Genomic DNA, 21,219 nt, shown 5'->3' on the forward strand with positions numbered 1-21,219 from the left:
GCAATCCCTTTACACTTGTATTGAGCATGAGATGGGAATAAATGCATGCAAAGAATTCCTGGAAGATGACACCATGCTGGACCCAGGTCATAAAACTTTTATATGTGATGCTATTAAGTTTATTTTAAGCCACAATTATTTTAAGTTTTTAGACCACTTCTTTTTACAAAAATGTGGGACAGCTATGGGGACTACCTTTGCCCCAAGTTTTGCGAACCTTTTTATGGGAAGTTGGGAGAAACGTTTTATCTACACGGATCATGTTTTTAAGAATAATATCAAATTTTACAAACGTTACATTGATGACATTTTAATCGTTTGGGAAGGCACGGAAGAGTTGTTTAATGAATTTTTGTTACACATAGGAAGTAATCAAATGAATCTTAAATTCACGTCCAATATTAATAAAAATCAAATCGAATTCCTGGACCTGATACTACAAGGTGACAACAAGACTGTTAACACACTCAACTACGTAAAAACAGTGGACACTAATAGCTATCTACACTTTAAAAGCAACCACCAGCGAAAGTGGAAAGAAAATATACCATACTCACAATTCCATAGAATTAAGAGGAATTGTAGTAAGGAAGATGAGTGTGAGAAACAGTTAGAAGTTTACAAGAAAAGGTTTGAAGAAAAAGAATACCCCGCTAACATCTTACAACAAGCGATGGACAGAATTCAGGATACAAACAGGGAAGAATTACTCCAGTACAATAGAAAAGAAGAAAAAAACAACTCTACAGCCTTCATAACTACTTTCAGTCAACATGAGCCGATAATAAGAAAATCATTAAATGAACACTGGAACATCTTATTAATGGATCCGGTATTAAAAGAAATACTCCCCCAACGCCCTGAGCTCATCTTCAGAAAATCTAGAAATTTGAAGGATATCTTGGCACCTAGTCTCCTAACGTCAAAACAAAACCAAAATTCAAATGGACCGAAATGCAAGGGAGCATATAAATGCGGGAAATGTAACATTTGTAAACACGTACATCCAAACAGAAAAAACTTCACTAACTCAGATAATAGCAAAGAATATCAGATCAAAGACTTCACAAATTGCAATACATCATCAGTAATCTACCTGTTGGAATGCCCTTGTCATCTTAAATACGTCGGGAAAACAAAACGAGTACTAAAGTTACGCATACAAGAACACAGCAGAAATATAAAAAATAAACTGGACAGCCATGCAATATATAAACATTTCGCTAATCATCATGACGCCAACCCGGAAGGTCTTACATTCAAGGCAATTGAACATGTCAAACTAGGCCCAAGAGGAGGAGACTTGGCTAATAAACTGTCAAGAAGAGAGATGTTCTGGATATTCGAGTTAAAGACGATGTATCCAGATGGTTTTAACGAAAACTATGAAATAGCCCCATTTTTATAAGGTCATATTTATTATTCTCACCGTCTACCCACACTTCTTAAATTTAACTACAAATTAAGCACCACCACTTCAGCATAGCCTCTCTTGCGAACCATAAATTTGGACTTGGACTTATTCACGCATCTACAGTCATACCACAAATCTGGCACACGCCCAATCCCGTCCGATCTTGGAAGCTAAGCAGTGCTGGGCTGGATTAGTACCAGGATGGGAGACCTCCTGGGAAATTTCAGTACTGTAGTTGGTGCGGCTGAAAATTGTCTCAATATACTTATATGAACAACACTCGAACATGGTATCGAAGAGAGGCTTCATTTAATTTTATATTTTAATTTTCCTCTTGTCACTGGTACTGTTAATTAATTTATTTAATATGTATTGTACCCTGGTCACTAATAAAATACTTTACTGTTTTGGGAATATTCACTCTTTACTCAACAACAGCACTACACACTGGGTTTTATCAATATGCATTTATAAGCACTTTAAATATATTAAAAAAATTTTAAAAAATAAAAATATTTACTATGAATATATCACCCATTAACTTTCATTAATCACCGTCATCATTTCACCTGTCACCTAAGTGCACGAGCCACCTTTGAATAAGCCCACTTATTATATGAAATGTGGCTAATTAATGACATTATTACAGCAGATTCGTTGTGAACGCTAATGATAATTCTGATTACTTTATAAGTTCATTTACGTGTTTCTTTTCTATATTTTATGTTGCCTTAAGGAAATATCCATTAGAAAATGGCCACCGTTATTCACAAACTCCTAAGGGTCCCGCAGACGCCAAGAAAATGGCGGCCGCAATACGAGAATAAAGGGAAATCTAGCAAACACTCCCTGGTGCAGACTTGATCCAGAGCGCTGAACTCCTACACGAGTGAACAGACGGGCGCATGCGCAGTAGCGCCGAATCAGACGTCTGACCGAGTCCGGAAGACGCTGAGAGTCTACAATGACGTTGGAGTGGACATGAATGCGCACGCATGCGCAGTAGCCTGACACGGACACCGGATGTGTGGCGGAAGTACCGCACACAGCGTCTTTCATTGTTTACAGTTTTTTAAAATGTTATTTCAGGAGTTTTTTAATTCAATTAACATAGCACTAATAGCGGTTTGTAACAGAGGCTAATTGATTCTTGGGTATCGATATTAATAACCTTGATTACTAGCAATTAGTAAACGTGGGCAGGAAGTGATGTCATAGCACTAACAGGAGCATTACTGGTATAAATACAGGTTAGGGCTCAGTCTACTTGCATCCCTTGATAAAGTCAGAAGGACGAAACGCGTTGGGACACTCTAGCCCTCCTGCCTCATCTAAAAAGATAAGCACTTTATTTACTACCTACATTCTGAATTGTTTTTTAGATTTTTTTTTTTTTAGTATTAAATTGTTTTCATATTTTAGCTCTAGCCCTTAGGAGCAATATTGATTCTAAGTTAGGAAGTACACCCATTGTAATTAAATAAAAATTTTTGTATAGTAATTTTTATATATTTTTTACATTTATATATCTATTGTACTGATTGTCCCTCTATCTTTATTGTGTCAAATATCCCTACCTCTTTTGTAATAAATTTTTAAACTTTTTACTCATAGTAGTTTTATTTATAAATTGGTAATTGTAGCCAATAATTTATTTCAGTGGTATCAGGTTCTACCCTGTTTTTAACTATTGTTTAATAAAATCCAGCGATGATACAAGAGTGATTAGCAGGATTGATTCAGTCCCCTAATGGGAATCAGCAACACCACTAGCTGGAACACTTTGTATAAATATTAATCTTTGCATCTATAAGAAAAAAAAAAAAAAATGGCAATGATTCTCTGATCACTATTCAATCACGGGCATTTTCGTCCATTTTTTGAGCATGCCACAAAAACGAACAAAAATGGGCGCGAATTCAAAAAAACACTTGGATTTGCAGCAAATTCATCGGTCCAATTGGTTTTCACCGATGCCGGATTTTTCACCCAGGTGAAAAAATGGCACGGAGATTGAACAGGGCAAATCTAATCCGGCACAGATTGAATACCCCCTATGTAGACGGAGACTGTGTTTGACTTAAAACATGTCCTTTAAATGCATACCGATAAAAGCAAGACTGATTTGTTAAATAACAAAAAGACTTACAACTTCTTTCTCTTATTCCTATACGTTTTGTATATGGTTGAAGAAATACAAGAGATTACTGACCATGTTTAAATGGCATGTGACTAAGAGGTCTATTTATCAATAATCGCATACTCCATGTGATCTGGGAGCGATATTAGTGCCAAAAATCATATTGCAGTATGTGATTATCCCGCCTGGATGTATCACTTTGCACCCGCAGGGATAGGGCTTTGCCCGGAGATGTGTTTGGATTAATGTGTGGTGGCCATAGTTGAGGAGGGTTCTGGGGAACCTTCTGCCGACTAACATTGGGAAGTGTAAACCATAGGCTACAGAGGCTAATTCTATGTTCAGTTAAGCTTGGTAAATCTGACAGCATTGCATCCCCCATAAAAACCTATGGGGTCTGCAGCTGCTCTCTGAAATGGAGGGATCCCTGCAGATATTAAAGATATCTGCTGTGGTCCCTATGTCGCACATATAGTTGACAATAAATATTTGTGGCTATCCCACAAATGTGTGTTTTTTGGGGGGAATTTGGCACACATATTACTGATAAATGGGCTCCTAAGGGATAGCTTCAATTTTAACCCCTTCACGACATTTGACGTATATATACGTCATGGCCGGGATGTACTTCCCGACACATGACGTATATATACGTCATGACTTTAAACTGTCACTGCGTCTCGAGACGCAGTGACAGAGGGACGATGTCTGCTGTCCCTGACAGCAGACATGTCCCTGCATGCCCAGGGGGGGCTGCGATGTCGCCCCCCCGTCGGCGATCGCTGTGATTGGCTGTTCAGTGTGAACAGCCATTCACAGCGTTTTCCTGTGTTACCAGCGAATCGGACGCTTGGTAACACAGGTGTCAATCACCGCCGGGCGTCAGGGGGCATGAGGGGGTCATCGGTGACGATGACACCTCACCCCACCCTCACCCCACCTGCCCCCAAGGCTGTGATTGGTCCGTGGGACCCACGGACCAATCACAGCCAAGGCGCGACATTTAAACTACCGGTGACTGCGCTGCAGACGCCATTCCGGTCTGGAGTAGCGTGCAGAGCGGTCACCGTGCCTATCTGCCGTTATACTGACCTGATCCTTGCTCATACTTACCTGATCCTTGCAAATACCTTACCTGATTACCTGATCACTGCTTGTAGCGTGCTGGACGCTTCCTGGATCTGACTTCTTGGGACTTCCTGCTGCTGCTGCAGTGTGATAGAGAGATAGAGAGATAGAGAGAGAGAGATAGAGAGAGATAGAGAGATAGTGACAGAGAGAGCTATATTTTGTGTCTGCTACCCCCCCTTTTTGGGGGTGCAGGGGTTTTTTATATATAAATAACTGTCGCTGCTGCTGCAGTGTCATAGTGATAGATAGTGATAGATAGTGAGAGATAGTGATAGATAGTAATAGATAGTAATAGATAGTGAGAGATAGAGAGATTTGTGTCTGCTACCCCCCCTTTTTTGGGGGTGCAGGTTTTTTTTTTATATATATAACTGTCAGTGCTGCTGCTGCAGTGTCATAGTGATAGATAGTGATAGATAGTGAGAGATAGAGAGATAGAGAGAGATAGTGACAGAGAGTGATAGAGAGTGTATATTTTGTGTCTGCTACCCCCCCTTTTTGGGGGTGCAGTTTTTTTTTTATACATATAACTGTCAGTGCTGCTGCTGCAGTGTGATAGATAGTGATAGATAGTGATAGATAGTGAGAGATAGAGAGAGATAGTGACAGAGAGTGATAGAGAGTGTATATTTTGTGTCTGCTACCCCTGCCTTTTGTGCTGATCACTATATCTGAGGTGATCAGCAACTTTTTTGGGGGTACAGAGGTTTTTTTTTTTTTATATATACCTGTCAGTTGCACCAAAGGTTGTGCACCTGCTGCACCTCACTGGTAATCAGTGTCGCATCACTGATCACCTTTTTTTTTTTGTGTGTGTGTGCTGTGGGGTCTTTTTTTAATTTTTTTTTTACACACACTGTGATTTTGTGGGTGTCCTGTGGCCGCTGTGCGCTGATCAGTGACGTACATCACTGATCATCTTTTTCGGCACAGGGTTGATCTATTTTATTTTTTTTTTTATCAAATTCCTGTTGCCTTTGAGCGCTGTTCAGTGACAGACGTTACTGACCAACATCTGTGCTCAATTTTTGGCGCAGGACCTTTTTTTTTTTTTTTTTAACCCCTTCAATTTTTTTTTTTTTAACCCCTTCAATTTTTTTTTTTTTTAACCCCTTCATTTTTTTTTTTTTTTTGTATAAAGTATTTTTTTTGTTCTGCACTACATACACACAACACACTACATACCTCCCGGGTTGAAATAAAGTTTGTACCCCCCCCTACACTATACACGTGTTGAAACATTTCACTACCAGTAACACAAAAATAAAAATGTCATCCCAAATGTCATCCCAGTCATCCAGAAGAATGTATTCAGTGGAGGAGGCATATGCCATGCTTGCCTCTGATTCTGACACAGCCAGTGAGGCAAGCGGGGAATTTGAAGGATTCGTCTTAAGCTCCTCTTCCTCCTCTGGTGATGAGGGACCCCCTCAAAGACGCCCCCGTAGAGCAGCTGAGACCCCCCCCCCAATAATTGATCTCGTATGGACCCCACCACCAGACAATTTTGAGCCCCAGGTTCCTGAGTTTTTGGCCATGCCAGGAATCCAATTTGATTCCACAGGTCTCAGAGAAATTGACTTTTTCAAATTATTTTTCTCTGATGATTTTATAAATTTAATGGTGGACCAAACTAATTTATATGCCCAGCAGTTTATTGCTCAAAACCCCACGTCATCATTTGCTAGGTGGACCCCTGTAGATGCAGTAGAGATGATGGCGTTTTGGGGTCTGGTGTTTCATATGGGCATAGTAAAAAAGCCACAAATTAGGCAATATTGGAGTACAGATGTTCTGTACAGCACCCCATTTTACCGTATGGCCATGACCCGGACTCGTTTTGAGGCAATCCATAAATTTATACATTACACCGATAATGCACAGTGCCCACCCAGAGATGATCCCACCTTTGACCAGCTATTCAAAGTCAGGCCGGTCATTGATTATTTCAGTGCCAAATTTGCAGAGCTATACATCCCTGAAAAATTTATTTGTATTGACGAGTCCCTTATACATTTTAAAGGAAGGGTTAAATTCCGCCAGTACCTTCCCAGTAAGAGGGCAAGGTATGGCATAAAAATGTATAAGCTGTGTGAAAGCACCACAGGGTACACCCACAGGTTTAGGGTATATGAAGGGAAGGATTCAAGAATTGAACCGCCAGAATGCCCCCCCTCCCTCGTAGGTGTTAGTGGCAAAATTGTCTGGGATTTAGTGCACCCCTTCCTGGATAAGGGTTATCACCTCTATGTGGATAACTTTTACACCAGCATCCCCCTGTTTAAGGCCCTTGGTTCAAGAGGTACAGCAGCTTGCGGTACTGTGCGCAAGAACCAAAGAGGCCTCCCCAAAACACACATTGCCCAAGTAATGAGAAGGGGTGAAAGCAGGGGAATATGCACCGAAAATATGTTGTTGGTCAAATATAAGGACAAGAGGGATGTCCTTATACTGACAACAATTCATGGAGACAGTACCACCTCCATCCCTGTACGAGGTACCAGTACCCACACCTCCAAACCAAATTGTATCCTAGATTACAATAAGTACATGGGCGGAGTGGATCTTTCAGATCAGGTACTGAAGCCGTACAGTGCCCTGCGGAAAACAAATATCTGGTACAAGAAGGTGGCCGTGTATATCATCCAGATGGCACTGTATAACGCTTACGTGCTATTCCGTTCTACCGGCCAGAGGGGGACATTTATGCACTTTCAAGAGGAAGTCATAAAGGGCCTAATATTTGGGAACCAGCAGGCAGAGGGCCCCAGTACTTCTAGTACTGGCCCCCGTATTGTACCAGGGCAGCATTTTCCCAACGAAATCCCCTCCACTGCAAGAAAGGGAAGGACACAAAAAAGGTGCAAAGTTTGCTATAAAAAGGGAATAAGAAAGGAAACTATTTTCCACTGTGAAACTTGCCCCGACAAACCCGGCCTATGTATAAAGGAGTGTTTCAAAATATACCACACATCGATGGATTACTAGGTTCATCATTTCACCGTGCATCGGGGGTCTTGCTAATGCCACATAGCACCCACCATTCATTCCACCAGAATCTGAGCTGCAAAATCCAAAAATCACTCCTTCCCTTCTGAGTCCTTCCATGCACCCAACTGGTATTTTTTGGTCACATGTGAGGCATTGCCGTACTCTGGAGAAATTGGGGCACAGATTTTGGGGTGCTTTGTCTCCTTCATTCCTTGTGAAAATGAAAAATTTTGAGCCAGAACTGCATTTTTGTGTAAAAAAAATGTAATTTTTCATTGTCACAGCCCAGTTGTACCAAAATTGGTGAAACCCCTGGGGGTTTGAAATGTACACTATACCCCTAGATGAATTCCCTGAGGGGTGTAGTTTGCAAAATGGGGTCACTTGTGGGGGGGTTCCACTGTATTGGTAATGCAACATAGCACCCACCATTCATTCCACCAAAATCTGTGCTGCCAAATCCAAAAATCACTCCTTCCCTTCTGAGTCCTGCCATGCACCCAACTGGTATTTTTTGGTCACATGTGAGGCATTGCCGTACTCGGGAGAAATTGGGGCACAGATTTTGGGGTGCTATGTCTCCTTCATTCCTTGTGAAAATGAAAAATTTTGAGCCAGAACTGCATTTTTGTGTAAAAAAATGTAATTTTTCATTGTCACAGCCCAGTTGTACCAAAATTGGTGAAACCCCTGGGGGTTTGAAATGTACACTATACCCCTAGATGAATTCCCTGAGGGGTGTAGTTTGCAAAATGGGGTCACTTGTGGGGGGGTTCCACTGTATTGGTAATGCAACATAGCACCCACCATTCATTCCACCAAAATCTGTGCTGCCAAATCCAAAAATCACTCCTTCCCTTCTGAGTCCTGCCATGCGCCCCACTGGTATTTTTTGGTCACATGTGAGGCATTGCCGTACTCGGGAGAAATTGGGGCACAGATTTTGGGGTGCTTTGTCTCCTTCATTCCTTGTGAAAATGAAAAATTTTGAGCCAGAACTGCATGTTTGTGTAAAAAAATGTAATTTTCCATTTTCACATCCCAGTTGTACCAAAATTGGTGAAACCCCTGGGGGTTTGAAATGTACACTATACCCCTAGATGAATTCCCTGAGGGGTGTACTTTGCAAAATGGGGTGACTTGTGGGGGGGTTCCACTGTATTGGTGCTTTGGGAGTCTTGCTAATGCAACATGGCACCCACCATTCATTCCACCAAAATCTGTGCTGCCAAATCCAAAAATCACTCCTTCCCTTCTGAGTCCTGCCATGCGCCCCACTGGTATTTTTTGGTCACATGTGAGGCATTGCCGTACTCGGGAGAAATTGGGGCACAGATTTTGGGGTGCTTTGTCTCCTTCATTCCTTGTGAAAATGAAAAATTTTGAGCCAGAACTGCATGTTTGTGTAAAAAAATGTAATTTTCCATTTTCACATCCCAGTTGTACCAAAATTGGTGAAACCCCTGGGGGTTTGAAATGTACACTATACCCCTAGATGAATTCCCTGAGGGGTGTACTTTGCAAAATGGGGTGACTTGTGGGGGGGTTCCACTGTATTGGTGCTTTGGGAGTCTTGCTAATGCAACATGGCACCCACCATTCATTCCACCAAAATCTGTGCTGCCAAATCCAAAAATCACTCCTTCCCTTCTGAGTCCTGCCATGCGCCCCACTGGTATTTTTTGGTCACATGTGAGGCATTGCCGTACTCGGGAGAAATTGGGGCACAGATTTTGGGGTGCTTTGTCTCCTTCATTCCTTGTGAAAATGAAAAATTTTGAGCCAGAACTGCATGTTTGTGTAAAAAAATGTAATTTTCCATTTTCACATCCCAGTTGTACCAAAATTGGTGAAACCCCTGGGGGTTTGAAATGTACACTATACCCCTAGATTAATTCCCTGAGGGGTGTACTTTGCAAAATGGGGTGACTTGTGGGGGGGTTCCACTGTATTGGTGCTTTGGGAGTCTTGCTAATGCAACATGGCACCCACCATTCATTCCACCAAAATCTGTGCTGCCAAATCCAAAAATCACTCCTTCCCTTCTGAGTCCTGCCATGCGCCCCACTGGTATTTTTTGGTCACATGTGAGGCATTGCCGTACTCGGGAGAAATTGGGGCACAGATTTTGGGGTGCTTTGTCTCCTTCATTCCTTGTGAAAATGAAAAATTTTGAGCCAGAACTGCATGTTTGTGTAAAAAAATGTAATTTTCCATTTTCACATCCCAGTTGTACCAAAATTGGTCAAACCCCTGGGGGTTTGAAATGTACACTATACCCCTAGATGAATTCCCTGAGGGGTGTACTTTGCAAAATGGGGTGACTTGTGGGGGGGTTCCACTGTATTGGTGCTTTGGGAGTCTTGCTAATGCAACATGGCACCCACCATTCATTCCACCAAAATCTGTGCTGCCAAATCCAAAAATCACTCCTTCCCTTCTGAGTCCTGCCATGCGCCCCACTGGTATTTTTTGGTCACATGTGAGGCATTGCCGTACTCGGGAGAAATTGGGGCACAGATTTTGGGGTGCTTTGTCTCCTTCATTCCTTGTGAAAATGAAAAATTTTGAGCCAGAACTGCATGTTTGTGTAAAAAAATGTAATTTTCCATTTTCACATCCCAGTTGTACCAAAATTGGTGAAACCCCTGGGGGTTTGAAATGTACACTATACCCCTAGATGAATTCCCTGAGGGGTGTACTTTGCAAAATGGGGTGACTTGTGGGGGGGTTCCACTGTATTGGTGCTTTGGGAGTCTTGCTAATGCAACATGGCACCCACCATTCATTCCACCAAAATCTGTGCTGCCAAATCCAAAAATCACTCCTTCCCTTCTGAGTCCTGCCATGCGCCCCACTGGTATTTTTTGGTCACATGTGAGGCATTGCCGTACTCGGGAGAAATTGGGGCACAGATTTTGGGGTGCTTTGTCTCCTTCATTCCTTGTGAAAATGAAAAATTTTGAGCCAGAACTGCATGTTTGTGTAAAAAAATGTAATTTTCCATTTTCACATCCCAGTTGTACCAAAATTGGTGAAACCCCTGGGGGTTTGAAATGTACACTATACCCCTAGATGAATTCCCTGAGGGGTGTACTTTGCAAAATGGGGTGACTTGTGGGGGGGTTCCACTGTATTGGTGCAACATAGCACCCACCATTCATTCCACCAAAATCTGTGCTGCAAAATCCAAAAATCACTCCTTCCCTTCTGAGTCCTGCCATGCACCCAACTGGTATTTTTTGGTCACATGTGAGGCATTTCCGTACTCGGGAGAAATTGGGGCACAGATTTTGGGGTGCTTTGTCTCCTTCATTCCTTGTGAAAATAAAAAATTTTGAGCCAGAACTGCATGTTTGTGTAAAAAAATGTAATTTTCCATTTTCACATCCCAGTTGTACCAAAATTGGTGAAACCCCTGGGGGTTTGAAATGTACACTATACCCCTAGATGAATTCCCTGAGGGGTGTACTTTGCAAAATGGGGTGACTTGTGGGGGGGTTCCACTGTATTGGTGCTTTGGGAGTCTTGCTAATGCAACATGGCACCCACCATTCATTCCACCAAAATCTGTGCTGCCAAATCCAAAAATCACTCCTTCCCTTCTGAGTCCTGCTATGCGCCCCACTGGTATTTTTTGGTCACATGTGAGGCATTGCCGTACTCGGGAGAAATTGGGGCACAGATTTTGGGGTGCTTTGTCTCCTTCATTCCTTGTGAAAATGAAAAATTTTGAGCCAGAACTGCATGTTTGTGTAAAAAAATGTAATTTTCCATTTTCACATCCCAGTTGTACCAAAATTGGTGAAACCCCTGGGGGTTTGAAATGTACACTATACCCCTAGATGAATTCCCTGAGGGGTGTAGATTGCAAAATGGGGTGACTTGTGGGGAAGGTTCCTAACTTTTAGCACTTATGGTGCCTAGAAACCTACATGGTGCCTAAAAAAAAATCTCATAAAAAGGAGGCTCCAAAATCAAGTAGGTGCTCCTTCTATTATGAAGCCTGTGGTTTGGTCAACGTGCACACTAGGGCCACATATAGGATATTTTTGAAAACACAAGAATTGGGGGAATCAATTTTTAGTCACATTTCTCTAGTAAAATCTACTGTATTTGTTAGAAAAATGTATTAAAATTGAAACTCTGCAAAAAAAAAAGAAATTTTGAAATTTCACCTACACTTTGTTTTAATTCCTGTGAAACACCTAAAGGGTTAACAAACTTCCAAAATGCTGTTTTGAATACTGTGAGGGGTGCAGTTTTTGAAATGGCATCATTTATGGGGGTGTCTCACATACAAGTCCCTCAAAGTCACATCAGAACTGAACTGGTCCCTAAAAAAATCAGTGTTTGAAATTTTCTTGAAAATTTGAGAATTTGCTAGTCATATTTGAAGCCTCCTAGTGTCCAAAAAAATGAAAAGGGGGTTGAAATAATGATGGCAACATAAAGTAGACATATGGTCTATGTTAGTTATTAACTATTTTGAGTGGTATGATTATTTGTCTCACAAGCAGAAAATTTAACATTTTGCATATTGCTAAATTTTCCATTTTTTCACGATATTTTGGTATTTTTCACAAAAAAACACAGACTGTATCGACCAAAATTTACCACTAACTTGAAGTACAATGTGTCACGAGAAAACAATCTCAAAATCACTGGGATAAGTAAAAGCAAAAAAAAGTTATCCCCACTTAAGTGAGACATGTCAGATTTGAAAAAAAGGGCTCTGTCATGAAGGCACAAACTGGCTCTGTCATGAAGGGGTTAAGTAGACAGTTCCGTAGGTGTAGCTGTATACACAGTGCAGGAAACAACCAGAGGAAAAACCTCTATCTGGCGCGTGGAATGCTGACAAAAGTTTAAGGGCCTTATTCTGGTTCACTCTCAGAGGCAAATTCCTTCTCAAATGGACAAAACCATGTGCACTGCAGGTGGGGCAGATGTAACATGTGCAGGGAGAATTAGATTTGGGCGACTTCTTTTGTTTGTGTGCAGGGAAAATACGGATTGCTTTATTGCTATATATTTTTACACTGCAATATAGATCTCACTTTGAAGTAAAACCCCACCCAAATCTAATTACATTTGCTCCACCTGCAGTGCACATAGTTTTGTACATTTGAGAAGGAATTTGCCTCAAAGAGTGAACCAGAATAAGGCCCTTAGTCACAGATAACCCGCATCACTTAGCTGCATGGGACATTCTGGCTAAATTCATAGAAACATAGAATTTGACGGCAGATTAGAACCACTTGGCCCATCTAGTCTGCCCCTTTTTTAAACATGTTACCTCAAACCATATTTGATCCTTATCATTTTGTAAGGATATCAATATGCCTATCCCAAGCATGTTTATATTGTTCTACTGTATTTGCCTCTACCACCTCTGATGGGAGGCTATTCTATTTATCCACTTCCCTTTCTGTGAAGTAATTTTTCCTCAAATTTCCCCCGAACCTTCCTCCTTCTAGTTTCAGTGCGTGTCCTCGTGTTCTATTGCTCCTCCTCCTGTGAAGAATATCTCCCTCCTGTACCTTATTAAAACCCTTGATAGTAGTTTCCATTATAGTGCCATTTATACTATATTTAGTCTTTGGATATTTGAGACCCAAGTGCATGATTTTGCATTTTTTTACATTAAACTGTAGTTTCTATGCTCTAGACCAGTGGTTGCCAATCTGTCACTCGCGAGCTACTGGTAGCTCGCGGTGGTGATCCGGGTGGCTCGACCACTTTGCAGCCAACCGCCCGTCCCTCCATCCACCGCTGCCTGTCCCTCGCTCCCACCATCCACCGCCGCCCGTCCCTCCATCTGCCGCCTTCACTGCTTCCATCCTGAGGAGAGCGTATTGCGCGGCTCTCCTTCCCCTCATGTCACTTTGACTGGGCTCTCAGCCAATCAAAGCTCCCGGGCCGGCAGCCAATCAACTTTGATTGGCTGATGGCCCAGTCACAGTGACACAGTGAGGGGAAGGAGAGACGTGCTCTACTACCCGGTGAGTTGTGCTGCTGCTGGGGCAATTATGGCACATTGGGGCATTATTGTTTCAGACACTGTGAGGGCATACCAGACACTTTGGGGGCATACCAGACACTGTGGGGGCATACCTGGTACTACATGGCACTATGGGAGCATACTTGGCGCCGTGGGGATATACCTGGTGCTGTGGGGGCATAGCTGGCCCCATGGGGTGTATACCTGTTTTTATCACTGTGGTGGCATACCTGGCACCTTGGGGGCATATGTGTATCTGGCACTATTGGGGGCATATGTGTATCTGGCACTATTGGGGGCATCTGTGTATCTGCCACTATTGGGGGTATTTGGTTTTTGGCACTATTGAGGGCATATGTGTTTCACAACTCCATTTTCATTGGCCGCACCCCATGTGGCTACAGCTCTTAGAGCGCTGACCATGCTCCCATAGTGGAAAAAATGGAGGATGTGGCCTCTCAGGAGTACCACGTTAGTAGGTTATCCCCCTAATTTCTGGCAGCTTTCCCTTCTCCTCTGCCTCCAGTGTTGGTATGTATGCGACATATTGGACATTGCAGTGTGCGGCATATTGTGTCTGGGACATTGCGGTGTGTGGCATAATGTGTCAGGGGCATTACAGTGTGTGGCATAATGTGTAAAGGGCATTTTTTGGTTGTTATGCAGATTTTTTTTATTTCTTTTATTTTAGAAGCTCTTCAGGTGGTTTATTTTGTTGCGAGTAGCTCATGGCCCAAAAAGGTTGGAGACCACTGCTCTAGACCATTCCTCTAATCTACCTAGATCATCAATCATTTGTTTTACCCATCCTGGTGTGTCTACCCTGTTGCATACATTTGTGTCATCTGCAAAAAGGCACATTATACCCTCAACTCCATTTGCAATGTCTCCAATAAAGATATTAAAAAGCACTGGTCCCTGGGGTACTCCACTGGTAACCTTTCCCTCCTGTGACTGCACTCCATTTACTACAACTCTCTGTTTTCTGTCCTGCAACCAAGATCTTATCCATTCAACCATCTTAGAATCCAATATCAAGCTTTCAAGTTTATTTAACAGTCTGCGATGTGGGACAGTGTCAAAAGCCGTACTAAAGTCTAGATAAGCTCCATCTACAGCTCCTCTTTGATCTATTACTTTAGTCACTCAGTCAAAAAAGGCAATAAGATTTGTTTGACATGATCTCCCCTCAGTAAACCCATGCCGGTTTTGAGATATTCTACAACTCTTTGTTTTAAGAGTGTTTCCATCAATTTCCCTACTACTGATGTAAGGCTCACTGGTTGGTAGTTGCTTTCCTCTTCTTTGCTTCCACTTTTGTGCAGTGGGACTACATTTGCTGTTTTCCAGTCCTCTGGGATTACTCCAGTAGCTAGTGAATGGTTGAATAATTCTGTTAATAGTTTTTACCAGTTCCCCTTTAAGCTCTTTTAGTATCCTTGGCTATATCCCATCTGGCCCCATTGATTTATCCACTTTTAGTTTTGAGAGTTTGGTTAGGACTTTCTCCTCTGTACACATACTTGTTTCTCCCTTATTTTTCTGAATATAATTGCAACTTAACTGTGGCACCTTTCCCTCTCTTTCAGCAGTGAATACTAAGCAGGAATAATTATTAATATGATCTGCTATTACATTGTCTCCCTCAAAAAGACTTCCACTCTGTCTTTAGTCTTATTACTCCACTTTTTGTTTTTCTCCTTTCAGTGATATACCTAAAAAAAGTTATCCCCCCTTTACCCACTGACTGGGCCATTTTCTCCCTAGCCTGTGCTTTTGCACATCTGACTACCTTCTTAGCTTCCTTCTATCTAACCAGATACACCTTTGTCCTTATTATTCTGCGTCTGCTTAAATTTCCTAAAGGCCACCTTTTTTGCTTTCACAATGCTTGCTACTTCTTTTGCAAACCACGCACTTCCTTTTCCTTGTGTTTTTCCTAAGTCTTTTGACAGAAAGTCCTGTTGCTTTTAGTATTGCACTTTTCAATTTTTCCCACTTCTCCTGCACTCCTTCCAAGTTCCTCCACTCTGCCAAAGAATTCCATACAGAGTTTCCCATCTATAAAATTAGCCTTCCTAAAATCTAACACCTTTGTTTTTGTGTGTCATGAGTCGATTTCAGCCCTTATTCTGAACCATACTGCTTGATGGTCACTGGATCCCAGGTTTTCGCCAACATTTACATCAGATAACATGAAAATAAATGAATGCAAACTATTATAATAAATTGTGGTTTGTTTTTGCATTTTCAATAAAAAGAAAATGACAGAGGGGAACCAGCCTTACCAGGGACGTAATTCCCCCAACAATCTCACAAACACTGACCAAAAATGTAAGTTTTTAGCATTTTCAATAGAAGAATCCTGAATTTAATTAGGCCCCAATTTTATACATACATACATGTGTGTACAGTTACCTAAGTTATTGTCCGTCAGCACTTCTTTAACCTTCTTGGTGATGGAGTAGGTGTCTAGCTCCGGAGACATTGCCACAATCTCCTGAATACCAGCTGCTGTTGATTGGTGAGGGCTCGGGAAAGTTCTGCCGCTGAGTGAGGATCCGGATCTGCTTTCTGGCTGCTGGTTTTCTTTGCTGCTCTCTAGGCTTAGTATATGTGGCTCAGTAGGACTCTTTTCTTGATCTGATGGACTTGGTGATGGAGATGGTGATGGATGGGTTTCAGAGGGGCTTGCTGTACCTTTAATACAAAAAAAGCACGTAAGACAGAACTTTTTCTGTATGGTTTTCCTACCAACCCCCTGAAGCAATGGCACCTTAGGCATCTGCCTATATGACCTATGCCCCAGACTTGCTCTTGAATAACTAGGCAAACAATGCACATCTTTATGGAAAAATTAGAATTTATGCAGGACTAGATTTTTTGGTTCCCAGATTATAAACCAAAATATTTCTAGCTGTAAGCCTCTAAATTTAGCTCATCTTTATTAAAATTGCTCCAACAATTTAGAAATATACTTTTATAATTCTCCCATAAACCTGAATTGACTTTATAAGCCGTTTAATATCAGAGGCAGAATAAGCTATAGTGTAACTGCACCGTGTTAGAGGCTAAAAGTCATCACTGGCCCTTCTTAATGTGACTCAGTATTGCAGAGCCTCTTTGCATGCAATTGTTTCTGTTACAATGCATCTTATTCACAAACTGGTGCCTGTAGGACGCACAAGCAGCTTTTATGCAGCATGCCTATATTCTGTATGACTGGAGCACACTGTAATGCAGCGTTTCATATGCAGATGCACCTGCGGGGACACACGCTATAGACATTGCGCATATGATCTTCCTCAGCAGATACTGCTTGTGCAATGACTCACAGTCATTATTTGGGTCATTCTAGACCTCAACAGGGCCTTATTTTCTGGTAATAAAACACATCTCCTCTTCTCTTGATATAATCTAGAAACATCAATACACACATAATATACATACCTTGTGACAGGGATGGTTGCTGGTTAATTCCCTGGCCAAGTTGATCTGTCAGCCAAAGCTGCATGCGAATGAATGGTTCACGCCCTTTTTGGGTTAGCTTACTCCATGGTTTGGGTCTGGACAACATGTCACTCACACTTCCTTGCGACAGCCCAAGAACCTGAATGAGCATACATCAAACAGCGATAAAACACTGAAACAAACAAATGTTGTTTTCTCGTTCATTTTTTTACTCAACAAACCAGCAGAGAAATAACTTCAGTGTGGTGTACATACAACATCATGGGTTGTTCAACAATAGACATTACTAAGTAAAACTGCTGGATTGTGAAAACTAGTCTTTCATAGTAATACTTTAATGTGACAAGTACTGTATGTATGCATGATTTTACCATAACAGGCTCTGGTACTTGTTTCCCAGCAGGGCGCCCAATACAATAAAAGCGTACTGGGCTATTCTCCGTAGTGAAATCGCATACCATCGTATCGCATGCCGCGTTATAGTAGCATGCGATGTCCATATAAAGTGCACAGGAGTGCTTATACAATGAAATATCGAATCCGATCTCAGTGCACCAAATGCGATGCGATATTTCATTATACAAGCACCCATGTGATGGGTGTTTACAATTGTAATCACCTATGCCATCGTTTTGCGTCACCCCTAGTATCAATGCCACCCCGACACGTGGCGAGCGCAGCGAGCCCCGCATGAGGCGTCGGAATGCGTCCTCCGACCTTTTCATACCCCCACTATCCATGTCGGCGCGGAGTTGATATTATATAGTGTGGCGAGCGCAGCGGGCCACCGAGCCCGAAGCGTGTTGAGCGGATGCGGAATACATGTGAAGTAATACACGTCCCCTTGCGGGGTTCGCTGTGCTCGCCACACTATATAAAATAAACTCCACGCCGATGTGGATAGTGGGGGTATGAAAACGTCGGAGGACGCGTTCTGCTGCACTCGCTAAGCTTCGGGGTGGCGCGGATATTGGGGGGGGGGGGTGTGTGTGTGTGTGTAAAACATCATTGTATGTCATACAATGATATTATTGTATAGCTAATGTTTTGAAAAAATCACATCGCATGACTCTAAAATGGCCGATGCGATGCGATTTCACTACGTTAACGTACGTAGGAAGTCTGGGTGCCCTGCTAGGAAGCAAGCTCTTTAGCTTTAAACATTATCCCTGATTACAAGATGTGTTCATTTAAGTTTTAAGTAAAACATAACTCGTAGTAGAAAAACTTGACTGTATTTCCTTTTTTTTTTTTAACATCTACTTATAGATCCTTATTTACGAAGTAAGCAATGTAATCTTAAGAAAGAATAGGCACAGAAAATAAATGTTTAATCATTATAAAATAAAAATATAAAAAAATTATTAACAGGAAAAAAAGGAACAGGTGTGAATGGGAGGTCTTCCTCTTCCCTGGCACAAGGTCAAAACCACTATTTGTGGCTGACAAGGGGTGAAGGATAGCATATGACATGGGCACTGAGGGTTAGATGTATAAAGCAGTTATAAGGGAGGAGAAGTGATACAGTGCCTGGTACTTTATCACCAGCCAATCAGCTCCTAATTGTCCCATTTTAAACCCAGCCTGTAACTTAACAGTCAGGAGCTGATTGACCGGTGATAAAGTACCAGGCACTTTATCACTTCTCCTCCCTTATCATTGCTTCATATATCTACCCCTGAGAGACTAATAACTACCCACATGTAATCTCAGGGCTGCGCAGGCCTAAAGGTACTGGGTCTAGGCACACACACAGATCAGCAAATGTGCGACCTGCTGTTTGTGTAATTGGACACTAGGAAGTTAATAACTATGAAATGAGGGTAATAGACCTCAGGTGTAATATAGTACAAATACAATAAAAAAGATTTATACAAAACCAGGTATCAATTCTCAGTATCCCACACAATCTGGGAAACGTTAATAATTCCAATTTTCCACAAGGGAATTTTCTCTCCTATTGAATGCAAATGGGAAACATAATAGGAAGAGACATGGTGCAGATTTGATCTGCACCATGTCTCTTCCTATTATGTTTCCCATTTGCATTCAATAGGAGAGAAAATTCCCTTGTGGAAAATTGGAATTATTAACGTTTCCCAGATTGTGTGGGATACTGAGAATTGATACCTGGTTTTGTATAAATCTTTTTTATTGTATTTGTACTATATTACACCTGAGGTCTATTACCCTCATTTCATAGTTACTATCTGAGCGCCACCTGGCAGTTCCACTTCTCCTTTCTTGTACAATTGTCTATACTGAGTAGTTAGAGGTGTATCTACTCTGTGGTTCTGTACGGTAGCTGCACTGTGGTTTAATTGCGCATTCACATTGCTTAACTACTGCATGCTTACTAGGAAGTTAATGTAAGAGATATACATAGATGTGAAAATATTAGTATTTTAAATCTTAACCTGGTAGCTGCAAAATCCATTCAGCGATCAGATTTATTGATTAGTCATCTATAGTAATGTTCAAATCCAGTCTAGCTAGTAATTCCTTTATGAGTGGGGGAGGCAATCCAGAACCTTCTCTCTTGGATCATTGCCTTTATACTGATATTTCAAAATGACTTCTTGTACAGAAAGATCGAACAGTTTATAACATGAAGGAGACAGAGTTCCGCTCCTCCCCCACCACATTTATAAATGCCTCCCCGTATACCAATCAGAAAACTTGGAAAGTAGGACTCCCTCCTGAGAACCAGATTCTAACAAGCTTGCCTGATAACACATAGACTGAGAAGTAGCTGAAAAACTGATAGAGAACCTAGCTATGAATCCTGCCATATTCATTATCCTGATCATGTGACACTATGTTCATTAGCAGCTTACATTTCCTGCATCCAGCTCTGTTACTCTCATGTGACACTTCTCCTATGTAAGCGTATCCTACCTGGCGTAACGCACAACTGGACAACACTAATACCTTTTCTCCAAAGATTCGCTGACAGATGCCATTTTTTGCTAACTTCTCTTTGACTTGTCTGGTGAGGTCCAGGGTGTCCACTTCTCGGTACATATACATCTCATACTGCTCTGGGGTGAGCGGAGGAACGGTGGGCTTGAGGTTTCTTGGGACGTAGGCAGGGTAGTACGAAAGCTGGCTGATATTCTGATTATCTAGACTCCCAATCTCAGTCTTCACCTCCACAAGCTTATGTGCTTCTTCTCCATTTGTTAGATCTTCCTCATTGTGTGAAATCTCCCCATTATCTCCTCTCTTCCAAGGACGCCCATTTACTATGCTGGAGTAACTTGATGATGATGAAGACAGTGATGGAGAAACAGACGTAAATGGACGATTCAGTATATTTTTTTCTGATGCCCAATGCTGATCAAAGTATGAACCGGCATCACCTATTTCCGACTTTACTTTGCGTATAATGCTTTGTACGAAAGCTGCCGGGGACAGAACACTCAATGGCGTCTGTGTGGAGCTTGTGCTGGTTAGAAGGCTGCCCTCCTCCTGTTTAATGTAAATCTGAGGTTTGTGTGTAGGAGGAGTGAGAATGGGCCTCTCATTTGGGGGTGTAGGAATGGACCTCTGGCTGCTGCCTGATTCTATTTCCAGCAATGCCTGGTGCTGGGCCTGCATCTCCCTCCTTGCCTGCTCCAGAATACTCTTTATTGCATCTTCAGAATTATTGTTGGTGCTGGAAGATGATGATAAAGGAGCAGTTGAGCCCTTTGTGTCACCTGCATTAAACATGGAGAGATCGAACAATAAAGGAAATTTACAGCTGCATTGAATAAATCCAAGTCAGTTCTCATTCATATATTTTTAACTAAAGGTTTAGGGGTTATTCAATCCAGGATCACGGCTGTCGATCCCTCCCGACAGCCGTGATCCTGGTCCGTTTGCATTTTGATTGACAGCTGAACTTCAGACCGGATTCAATGTCCCGCCTGTCAATCGGCGCGGCTGCAAAAATGGCCATGGATTTTCGATCTGCAGCTGGGATCGCAGCAATCCATGGCCGTTATCGGCAGAACGCGCCCGTCAGCTTCTAAAGTCGTGCTTGTTTTGCCATGATGCCTCTTCAATGCGGTCGTAAAGACAGCA

General features: G+C 41.9%; 1 protein-coding gene and 1 pseudogene across 3 annotated transcripts in view; one reads left to right on the top strand and one right to left on the bottom strand.

Moving 5' to 3' along the window:
- CUX2 (cut like homeobox 2) overlaps positions 1-21,219 on the bottom strand; it is a 374,431-nt gene that overhangs the window by 24,232 nt on the left and 328,980 nt on the right. For all 3 annotated transcript variants that reach the window (XM_083151418.1, XM_083151419.1, XM_083151420.1), the window contains 3 exons: positions 20,083-20,852; positions 17,131-17,290; positions 16,099-16,380 (listed from right to left, as the gene is read on the bottom strand). In XM_083151418.1, the coding sequence (XP_083007544.1) occupies positions 16,099-16,380; positions 17,131-17,290; positions 20,083-20,852 (1,212 nt within the window). The remainder of the gene's footprint in view (positions 1-16,098; positions 16,381-17,130; positions 17,291-20,082; positions 20,853-21,219) is intronic.
- Positions 1,530-1,652, top strand: LOC146037207 (5S ribosomal RNA; annotated as a pseudogene).

Source organism: Crinia signifera, chromosome 1 (genome assembly GCF_055691185.1).
Source record: "Crinia signifera chromosome 1, ASM5569118v1, whole genome shotgun sequence".
In the NCBI taxonomy this organism is placed as follows: domain Eukaryota; kingdom Metazoa; phylum Chordata; class Amphibia; order Anura; family Myobatrachidae; genus Crinia; species Crinia signifera.